This window comes from Salmo salar, chromosome 17 (assembly GCF_965601325.2).
Source record: "Salmo salar chromosome 17, fSalSal1, whole genome shotgun sequence".
Classification (NCBI taxonomy): Eukaryota; Metazoa; Chordata; class Actinopteri; order Salmoniformes; family Salmonidae; genus Salmo; species Salmo salar.
In genome coordinates, this window is record NC_138307.1 from 59,676,622 (window position 1) to 59,688,433 (window position 11,812).

At 43.2% G+C, this 11,812-nt stretch overlaps 1 protein-coding gene across 1 annotated transcript; it reads right to left on the reverse strand.

Annotated features, from left to right (window-relative positions):
- Nucleotides 1-1,422: 1,422 nt before the first annotated feature.
- LOC106576278 (tyrosine 3-monooxygenase-like) lies at nucleotides 1,423-11,431 on the reverse strand. The gene is made up of 12 exons (XM_014153361.3): nucleotides 11,097-11,431; nucleotides 10,780-10,957; nucleotides 10,531-10,619; nucleotides 10,302-10,369; nucleotides 10,092-10,142; nucleotides 9,796-9,941; nucleotides 9,329-9,464; nucleotides 9,074-9,143; nucleotides 8,898-8,954; nucleotides 8,585-8,680; nucleotides 8,296-8,429; nucleotides 1,423-2,035 (listed from the first exon to the last, which is right to left on the reverse strand). Exons 1-12 carry the CDS (start codon nucleotides 11,322-11,324, stop codon nucleotides 1,876-1,878), a joined length of 1,413 nt encoding a protein of 470 aa, XP_014008836.1. The 5' UTR covers nucleotides 11,325-11,431; the 3' UTR covers nucleotides 1,423-1,875.
- Between the last annotated feature and the right edge of the window lie 381 nt (nucleotides 11,432-11,812).

Here is an 11,812-nt window from a genome sequence, read left to right on the forward strand (position 1 = left end):
TACAATACAGACTAAATGTGACTACGATAAATCATTAGAGCACTCAGTACAGTGGGTTACACAAAATGTAAATTGGATCATTTTGGTCATTGTTTAATTTCAAGTGTCTCTCTGTGCAGTAATCATTGGGTTTAGCAGCATTCTTTTATTTATGAATGCAAAAGACAGTCCATGATCTGTGCTTCACCTATGTCTTCAGGGAGGACTCTGTGAACCCAATGACCCATCCTTTTGAGTCTGGGGAGGCTAGCGTGCCAAGGCAACCATGGTCCATGACATTAGGAAACACTTAAGTTCTGAAGGCAGGATGATACTGTGCATCATTGGGGGATTTGTGGTTAGTATGTGAGGCACAGTAATTTTGCTTGGAACCAGTAGTGGTTATCTTATCGTCATGGCAACCCCTTTTGTGTGTGGGGGCCTCAGCAGATTTGGATCTCAGTGGTCGGTTTTTCTGGGGGGGATTTTTGGATTCGAGCTGTGCTGGATGTAAGCTGAGATAACCAAAATTCGGACACTTAATAATTTTGCTTAAGGAAGTGGATGTGTGCACCGCTGCACTCAAATCAAGCGGTATAGTAGATCAATCTTCGGCTCTGTGCACCATTTTCTCTGCACCGGAGAGGTTGAGTTTCTCTGTGAGTAAGGTGAACCATGTTTGATTTACACTGGAATGATTGAACAGGAAGGCCTCCCACTCAAGGTGGTCGGAGGCTTTCACAACCACTGTGTACATCATGGTGTTTTACAGTCTGAGTAGATCTATGAACCGATTTGCGTTCTGGCTTTAAAAATGAATATGGGTGAACTCTGGTGCAGACACATTGTCACTGATACAGAAACAAGGCCTCCATCACCCGTTGAACCCACAGGCAGAGAGAGGAAGAGAGAGGAGATGGCGAGAGTTTATCATGCCAGTTGTGAAGCCCTACTGACCGTGTAGCGTTATACTGTGACGTCTGTGTGACCAGGTCCAGCTTTAGATCCACTGGGCCTCAGTGCTGGCTCTGACAGTAGCTAGCTGAGGAAACATAATATTTAAATCTTTCATAATTAGCTCCTTCCCTTTACTAAATAACACTAGAAGACAAATGGCTTCCAAGAATTTTCTAAATGGAAACAGTTGGTTTGGAATGGGAGGTAGTGTGGCACATAGGGTTATATTGTAGTACTCCAACCCTCTTTGACGTTCTCGTTCATGTTCCCTCTCTCTTTTTCTCTCTCTGTCTCTTGCTCGCTCTCTCAAACGCAAATACACAGACTTCGGATACTTTCTTGTCTCTTTCCTTGATCCCTCCATGGTCACTATTTTACACATACATTCTAAAGTTTTTCTCTATAATCTCTCTACTTAGATAAACATTCTGACATATTTACCCTGTACATTTCCTACCCCCATGTGTGTCTCTTTTTCATGCCCTTTGTGATTGGACTGAAAAAATGTAAATATTTATTACTTTGTACATTCTCCTCACAATACATGTATAACATGACTGTACATATTAGTACATACACCCAACAAGGAAATATTCATTCATCTCGCAAAGAAATAGAAATTGTGTTTTTCAGTTGAATAAATATATACACAGCATTTCACATCCATCCATTTAACGGCTAAATCTAGTTTAGTCTCAAAAAAAAAATATTATAATAATAACGCAAGTATTAGCCCAGCAGGATTGAAGAGGTGGATATTCAACTGATTGTCTTAAATGGAACTATTTTGAGCATTGATTGATTGTGCATTTGGCCCCATGGCCACACAGAGAAATTACAGATTGCACCTTTAAAGACCCAAAATGTCTTTCCCTTCCCACCCCTCCAGAGGTATGTATCAGTTTCACTCCCTGAGTCTCTGGCTCAGTGTTGAGGCCCTCAGCCCAGTTTCTCCAGGGCGCTGTGGAGTATCTTCAGGTCGTCTCTCATCTGGCCTAGGGCATGCTGGATCTTACTGGGCTGGTCCAGAACCTCCAGGCTGCAGGTGAATGGGTCGTACCGGACAGAGAAGGGCCGTTGGATGGACGACGAGTACCGCCTGCAGGTAGAAAAATAAGGTTTTAAAACATTGGTTCCATATTTGCGAATAAGCAACCATTTCATTATAAACAGTTTCTCTGGCACCAAATGCGAATCAGCCAATTCAAATCTGTGATTTACTTGCATGTGACAGAAAGCTAAATTCAAAATAAAATGTTATTTGTCACGTGCCGAATGCAACAGGTATTACATTACAACAGGTATTACCTTACATTGACATGCTTACTTTAAAGCCCTTAACCAACAATGCCGTTTTAAGAAAATACCCCCAAAAAAGTAAGAGCTAAGAATAACAAATAATTAAAGAGCAGCAGTAAATAACAATAGCGGGGCTATATACAGGGGGTACCGGTACAGAGTCAATGTGCCAGGGCACCGGCAAATCGGTGGTGGTTGTGGGGGGGGGGCAATGCAAATAGTCTGGGTAGCCACTTGATTAGATGTTCAGGAATCTTATGGCTTGGGGGTAGAAGCTGTTTAGAAGCCTCTTGGACCTAGACTTGGAGTTCCGGTACCGCTTGCCGTGCGGAAGCAGAGAAAACAGTCTATGACTAGGGTGGCTGCAGTCTTTGACAATTTTTAGGGCCTTCCTCTGACACCGCCTGGTATAGAGGTCCTGGATGGCAGGAAGCTTGGCCCTGGTGATGTACTGGGCCATACGCACTACCCTCTGTAGTGCCTTGCGGTCAGAAGCCGAGCAGTTGCCATACCAGGCAGTGATGCAACCAGTCAGAATGCTCTCGATGGTGCAGCTATAGAACCTTTTGAGGATCTGAGGACCCATGCCAAATCCTTTCAGTCTCCTGAGGGGAATAGGTTTAGTCGTGCCCTCTTCACGACTGTCTTGGTGAGCTTGGATCATGTTAGTTTGTTGGTGATGTGGACGCCAAAGGAACTTGAAGCTCTCAACCTGCTCCACTACAGCCCCGTCGATGAGAATGGAGGCATGCTCGGTCCTCCTTTTCCTGTAGTCCACAATAATCTCCTTTGTCTTGATCGCGTTGAGGGATAGGCTTTTGTCCTTGCACCACACGGTCAGGTCTCTGACCTCCCTATAGGCCGTCTCATCGTTGTCCATGATCAGGCCTACCACTGTTGTCATCAGCAAACTTAATGATGGTGTTGGAGTCGTGCCTGGCCGTGCAGTCATGAGTGAACAGGAATTACAGGAGGGGACTGAGCATGCACCCCTGGGGGGCCCCCATGTTGAGGATCAGCGTGGCGGATGTGGTGTTACCTACCCTTATCACCTGGGGGCGGCCCGTCAGGAAGTCCAGGATCCAGTTGCAGAGGGAGGTGTTTAGTCCCAGGGTCCTTAGCTTAGGGATAAGCTTTGAGGGCACTATGATGTTGAACGCTGAGCTGTAGTCAATGAATAGCATTCTCACATAGGCGTTCCTTTTGTCCAGGTGTGAAAGGGCAGTGTGGAGTGCAATAGAGATTGAATCATCCGTGGATCTGTTGGAGTGGTATGCAAATTGGAGTGGGTCTAGAGTTTCTGGGATAATGGTGTTGATGTGAGCCACGACCAGCCTTTCAAAGCATTTCATGGCTACAGACGTGAGTGCTACGGGTTGGCACAGGGACTGTGGTGGTCTGCTTGAAACATGTAGGTATTACAGACTCGGTCAGGGAGAGGTTGAAAAGGTCAGTGAAGAGACTTGCCAGTTGGTCAGCGCATGCTTGGAGTACACATCCTGGTAATCCATCTGGCCCTGCGGCCTTGTGAATGTTGACCTGTTTAAAGGACTTACTCACATCGGCTGCGCAGAGCGTGATCACACAGTCATCCGGAACAGCTGATGCTCTCATGCATGTTTCAGTGTTACTTGCCTCGAAGCGAGCATAGAAGTTATTTAGCTCGTTTGGTAGGCTTGTGTCACTGGGCAGCTCTCGGCTGTGCTTCCCTTTGTAGTCTGTAATAGTCTGCAAGCCCTGCCACATCGGAGCTGGTGTAGTACGATTCGATCTTAGTCCTGTATTTATGCTTTGCCTGTTTGATGGTTCGTCGGAGGGCATAGTGGGATTTCTTATAAGCTTCCAGGTTAGAGTCCCACTCCTTGAAAGCGGCAGCTCTACCCTTTAGCTCAGTGCGAATGTTGCCTGTAATCCATGGCTTCTGGTTGGGGTATGTACGTACAGTCACTGTGGTGATGACGTCATCGATGCACTTATTGATGAAGCCAGTGACTGATGTGGTGTACTCCTCAATGCCATCGGAAGAATACCGGAACATATTCCAGTTTGTGCAAGCAAAACAGTCCTGTAGTTTAGCATCTGTTTCATCTGACCAAGTTTTTATAGACCGAGTCACTGGTGCTTCCTGCTTTAATTTGTGCTTGTAAGCATGAATCAGGAGGATAGAATTATTTGCCAAATGGAGGGCGAGGGAGAGCTTTGTATGTGTCTCTGTGTGTGGCGTAAAGGTGGTCTAGAGTTTTTTTCCCCCCCTCTGTTTGCCCATGCTGATAGAAATGAAGTGAAACTGACTTAAGTTTCCCTGCATTAAAGTCCCCGGCCACAAGGAGTGCCGCCTCTGTATGAGCGTTTACCTGTTTGCTTATGGCGGTGTACAGCTCATTGAGTGCGGTTTTAGTGCCAGCATTGGTCTGTGGTGGTATGTAGACCGCTACGAAAAATACAGATAAACTCTAGGTAGAGAGTGTGGTCTACAGCTTATCGTGAGATACTCTACCTCAGGCGAGCAAAACCTTGAGACTTCCTTAGATATCGTGCACCAGCTGTTGTTTACAAATATGCATAGGCCCTCGCTCCGTGTCTTACCAGAAGCTGCTGTTCTGTCCTGCCAATAGTGTATAACCCGCTAGCTGTATGTTATTAATGTTGTCTTTCAGCCACGACTGAGGTGAAACATAAGATATTGCAGTTTTTAATGTCCCGTTGGTAGGATATACGTGTTTTCAGTACGTCACATTTATTTTCCAGCGATTGAATATTAGCTAACGGTACTGATGGCAAAGGCAGATTAGCCTCTTGTCGCCTGATCATCACAAGGCACCTCGATCTCTTTACGCAAAATCTCAGTTTCTTTCTCCAGTGAATGACGGGGATGAGGGCCTGTTCGGGTGTTTGGAGTATATCCTTCCTGTCCGACTCATTAAAGAAAATTCTTTGTCCAATTCGAGGTGAGTAATCACTGTTCTGATGTCCAGAAGCTCTTTTCGGTCATAAGAGACGGTAGCGGCAACATTATGTACAAAATAAGTTACAAACAAAATGGCATGGTTGGTTAAGCGCCAATAAAACGGCGCCATCACAATTGTAGCTGGTCCCATCACATAACATGGAACACGTTATGCTAACCTCAACAGGTGGCACTTATTATATCCTGGCACAAATTCTTCATCAGTGTATCAAAGATCTTAAACTTTATATCCACCAACCAATGGCATTTCTTGAAATGGGTCAACCCTGGCCACGAGGGATATTTTAAACCTACAGGAAGAGAGAGGCCCAACTCTGCGGAAAATCTGTCTCCCTCCAGCAGGTGACGTTTTTTTCGTTGTTTCACCCACCCAAGCAAGGAGTTTTTGAGTGTCGAATTTGGTCAACAACAAAAAAAGTAGCTTATTTGCTACTGAGGTTTATTTGATCAAATAGAAGAAGTTACTTAATGCTTAAGTTATGAGTGTACTGAGATAAGTAGGACACATGACATCCCGGTAACTTTGAGAAAAAAACACTTTATATTGGAGTTGTTTCGAGAGAGCTATACATATTCATGACAAGAAGCTAGTAGCATAGCATCTCTCTCCATTGAATACAGGCAGTTGACGTCAAAAATTATCAACAAATATTCCAATAAAGATTACAATAATGAGATGTATCCACAAAAAGGATAGGAGGGAGCTAGACAGCCTGCCGTGCCGCTTTCTAGACAAGTTTGGATGGGTCTCAATGCATTGCATCCGTAACACTTCCGCATTTGCGGTAAAAGGTGACAGAGCTAGAGCGGTGTTTGTCTGACGATGAGACATCCCAAAAATCATCTTCTAAGGGGTTAAATCAAATGTTTTTGATACTTCAAGGGGTCTTCAGATTCAAAATCAAATAGCAAAATGATCATTGGTATGACCTTAAAACAATTACATATACAGTTGAAGTAAGAAGATAATACACACACCTTAGTCAAATACATTTAAAATCAGTTTTTCACAATTCCTGGCATTTAATCCTAATAACAATTCCCTGTCTTAGGTCAGTTAGGATCACCACTTTATTTTAAGAATGTGAAATGTCAGAATAATAGTAGAGAGAGTGATTTATTTCAGCTTTTATTTCTTTCATCACATTCCCAGTGGTCAGAAGTTTACATACACTCAATTAGTATTTGGTAGCATTGCCTTTAAATTGTTTAACTTGGGTCAAATGTTTCGGGTAGCCTTCCAACAAGCTTCCCACAATAAGTTAGGGGAATTATGACCCATTCTGCCTGACACAGCTGGTGTAACTGAGTCAGGTTTGTAGGCCTCCTTGCTCGCACACACTTTCAGTTCTGCCCACACATTTTCAATAGGATTGAGGTCAGGGCTTTGTGATGGCCACTCCAATACATTGACTTTGTTGTCCTTAAGCCATTTTGCGACAACTTTGGAAGTATGCTTGGGGTCATTGTCCATTTTAGAAGACCCATTTGCGACCAAGCTTTAACTCCCTGACTGATGTCTTGAGATGTTGCTTCAATATATCCACATATTTTTCCTGCCTCATCATGCCATCTATTTTGTGAAGTGCACCAGTCCCTCCTGCAGCAAAGCACCCCCACAACATGATGCTACCACCCCCGTGCTTCACGGTTGGGATGGTGTTCTCCGGCTTGCAAGCGTCCCCCCTTTTCCTCCAAACATACCGATGGTCATTATGGCCAAACAGTTCTATTTTTGTTTCATCAGACCAGAGGACATTTCTCCAAATAGTACGATCCTTGTCCCCATGTGCAGTTGCAAACCGTAGTCTGGCTTTTTTATGGCGGTTTTGGAGCAGTGGCTTCTTCGTTGCTGAGCGGCCTTTCAGGTTATGTCGATATAGGACTCGTTTTACTGTGGATATAGATACTTTTGTACCTGTTTCCTCCAGCATCTTCACAAGGTCCTTTGCTGTTGTTCTGGGATTGATTTGCACTTTTCGCACCAAAGTACGTTCATCTCTAGGAGACAGAATGCGTCTCCTTCCTGAGCGGTATGACGGCTGCGTGGTCACATGGAGTTTATACTTGCGTACCATTGTTTGTACAGATGAATGTGGCACCTTTAGGCGTTTGGAAATTGCTCCGAAGGATGAACCAGACTTGTGGGGGTCTACAACCTTTTTTCCTGAGGTCTTGGCTGATTTCTTTGGATTTTTTTCCCATGATGTCAAGCAAAGAGGCACTGAGTTTGAAGGTAGGCCTTGAATTACATCCATAGGTACACCTCCAATTGACTCAAATTATGTAAATTAGCCTATCAGAAGCTTCTAAAGCCATGACATTTTCTGGAATTTTCCAAGCTGTTTAAAGGCACAGTCAACTTAGTGTATGTAAACTTCTGACCCACTGGAATTGTGATACAGTGAATTATAATTGAAATAATCTGTCCGTAAACAATTGTTGGAAAAATTCCTTGTGTCATGCACAAAGTAGATGTCCTAACCGACTTGACAAAACTATTGTTTAACAAGAAACTTGTGGAGTGGTTGGAAAACGAGTTTTAATGACTCCAACCTAAGTGTATGTAAACTTCCGACTTCAACTGTAGCTTAGTAGTACAGGGCTTAAACTCTTATGGGTTAAATTTAAATGTTCGCAATTATGAACTCCGAGTGTCTCCTCAAGTCATTTCATCTCTCTCATAATGATGTGTTAGCTAGCACACCTGACTCCAATAATCAACTAACCATGATCTTCAGTTCAGAATGCAATTAGTTTACTCAGCTGTTTGTGCTTGGGATGGGGTAAAAGTGTGACACCAGTCCGGCCCCCGAAGACTGAAGTTGTCCATCCCTGCTCTATGTCCATCCATACTCTGCTCATTCAGATTACCTTAAAATATTACAAAACATAATATACTAATTACGAGTGACTCCTAAACAGCTGCCTTCAATCTGATTTGCTTCTGTGTCCTCACTCAGATTCCCTGAGGTTCCCACTGGCTCCTCTCCAAAACCCCTGCAGCAACGCGTCCAGGAGCGACAAGATCAACTCAAACCGTACTGAAGTGCTCACATATAGACATTCACCACTTTTATGCATTGATGTACCTCATCTTAATCTTGGCATCCTCAAAGCTTTCTGAGACAAAGTAGACAGGTTGGAAAGTCTGGTCCTGGTACGGCTGGATTGCTGTCTCCTCTGGGTTGAATGGCTTGTACTCAGGTTCGTTAGAGAGAGCATACTGAAAGATGGAAATAAGAGAAGTGATTAGTTATTGTTTTAGACTAATTCCGAAATGATTAGCGGCATGTTATATGAAAACAGAGATAACAAATTAGGAATTAGTCCCCTCCATCAGTACAAATCTACAGAGTACCAATGTAAAATACTACTCACAATGAGTTCTCCATATGAGGACAGGAGGCCGGCACCGTATGCCTTCACAGTTCCATTCTGCTTACACAGTCCAAACTCCACCGTGAACCAGTACAACTGTCGGAGGAATGACAACAAGTGATGAGGAAATGATAAGGCTCCATTTCACACATTAGTCAAATTATCAGATTGGTCAGTATTCTATATTTCCACTAGATGGCAGCAAAGGTCCATTATTTGCAGTCCAACACCAAACGTTAATGCAGTATCTAATGTTTTACATCTGATTGGTAACTGCTTATTTTAAAATGAAAGCTCAAAGGTCAGCTCTTACGGTTGAGAGTCTCTCAATATCCTCGTCTGACGCTCCCAGTGAGGCTAGGCCAATTTCCTGCAAATGACGAACAATTATAAGTGTTGCGCACTGATAAGACAATTGATGTATTATTATAATTGATGTATTATTACTCCCAAGCATCATATGAACCATATAAGTCTAAATGTTTTTACCTGGGAAAACTGGGCAAATTCTTTGTCTGCAAGCATAGGAATATGGCCAAGTAACTCGTGACAGCAATCTCTGAGAGAAGGAAGCGCAAAAGCAGTGAATACATGACTCACATGAATATGTCCATTGATTAGACTGATTATCATGATTGGCATGAATCATACATATGTTATTATTTATGATCAGTTTAGTAAAATTGTTTTTATGACACACTATTTCGAGTGATTCTACTATGTCAGTAACACCAATTGACGTACGGCTCCGGGGAGCGCATGGGTGCGGAGGCGTGGCGGATGTACTGGGTACACTGGAACACTCTGAAGGCCAGGCTAGCTAGGAAGTCTCTGGCGGAGAGTAGCCCTGCCACCGGACGCAGCTGGAAGCCTGTCTTCTCTGGACAAACAAGAACACATAGCAAGGTACCACTGTCAGACACATATTCACCAGTGGCATGGATGCTGATGTTCATACATGTTGTTTCTGCAATACGAGAACCATCCCTAATGTTGTTATTACTGTTGTAAGCAATCTACATGAAAATAAAGAGGCACAATCAATCTATAAGGTGCGCACTGCGCACAGTCATCGACCAGAATTAGTCATTCAATGGAAAGTCATTGGCATGCTGGATTTTCCTCTGTCCGTGTTTATTCTATTCCTTGAAGCTGGGCATAGTGCTGCTATTGCTCTGTCCCTCAGGCAGAGATAGACTGCTGGGCCTCACCTTTGAGGAAGGCAGAGACCTCCCGGAGCTGGGGGATACTGTCCTCTCCGTAGCCACACTCCCTCTCCAGCTGCTGCAGCCCACCCAGGAACTGTCTGCACGCCAGGTCAGGGTAGATGGTCCTCAGGGTCCGGTACACCTCTCTCCTGTTAAATGACAGCAGCAGCAGAGTCATTAGAACACTGTCATTCCAACTCCACAGGTGTATTGACTAGATTATTATCATTATGAAAGAAGTCTAGTATTATGGTATGATGGCCATCTCCAGTATACTATACATCAGCTGTTATTCTCACCACGTGGCCACCTCCTCTGGTGTGTACTCCACTCTGGGTAATGGTTCCCCACTGTGGAACAGAGATGGATGCATCAATACATCAGTCATTGCTTTACGAATGCATTTCTACGATGTCATGCCATTGGTCCAATGATGCAGTGCTGGCACCTAAGAGCGACTCACTACATGGGAATAACTTTTTTGAAAGGTGAAAATGGGATCAATTTACTGTTTGTAATTTGCTGCAAGTTCAGCGATGAAGCACCTTCTTTTTCTGTATTCTGGATCACTGAATCCCTGAAAAAGGAATCATAACATTTAGTTAGCCATAACATTTTTAGTTTGTTATTCTTTAGCTGAGTATTATTGCTAACAATTCAATGAATTATACAAGTATTGTATCAATGCCATATAAATGGTAGCCTAGCAATATTGCTAAGGTAAACATAAACACTAACTGGATGGTCCTGGTCCATATCTGGATCATATTTCGTTATCAACAGGTTGCATTTATCCAGATCTCTGATCTTTCTGGGGAACCAGGGAACTAAAACAAGGAAACAGGAAAATATGGCACAGCATAATTATTCCACACAATTTAAATTATTAGGTGTTATTGTATTCTAATCGATCATTTAAAAAAATAAGAAAAACGTTACTATTAATAGAAACCTATGATTATTATTTCATTCAAATGTTATTATAACCTTTTTCCTCTGGGATGGTGCGTACGTCGTCCGCGACTCTCTTGAGTGAGTTGATGAAGATGTCTGTGTCAGAGCTGTGCACTTCACACCTCATAAAGATCTCCAGATCATCATAGCCACTGTTCTTAGACTTCCTCCCTGGTCGGCTCTCAATATTCAGAAGCTTGGCTTCAAACGTCTGAATGCATGGTAAAGACATACATATCATATTTAAACAAACACATTTATATTTTAGCAAATTGATTCGATGCGGTAGGCCTGATTTTATTGAAGCTCCATCTGCAACTCATATCTAATGATGAACATGCTTTCCTTACCTCAAAGACTTTGCCAGTTTTAAAGAACCCTGCATTCTTCTCATGGCTGAGTGCAAAAAGAATGTTCAGTGTCACCGTTCCTTCCTTTTCCTCAAACATAAAGTTTTCACCGCCCCGCGATGGGCCAGGGGACGATGAACCGCTGGCGCGCTCTTTCCGGGCATCTTCGATCAGACTTCGCTTTCTGCCGACGAACGGAATGTTTTGCACCACACTCTCCGTCTTCATTGAGCTTCTGGCGATTTGTCGTAGACTGAAATAATATTGAGAGTTGCTATGATTTGTTTGATCGAATAGTCTATATAGGCCTATTCCCGGATACTGAGACTCTCCGAGGCACCGCGGTGTTTGAATCTGTGCTGTCAGCAGAGAGACAGGTTTATATCCTAGTGCTCACATAATTCTTTATGGAAATTAGTTACGCAAATGCACACGTCTGAGTTTTAGGTGTTATGCGTCATAACAGCCAATCACCTTTAATGGAATAAAAAATAGTTTATGAAAGCACGTATAGGCCTAATATATTGCGAAATAAAACGTTTTGTAGCCTACAAAATAAGATTATGAATATTGAATTTAACTTACATTTATCCTAGGCTATATATTTGTATTTCCATTGATTTGTAAGAGGTGCAACAGGTCATTGTGCAAAACATTTCTTTTCCCCTGACTTGGGATGCTCTCCAAGGTGCTGAAACGCACTTTGGCAGACTCTA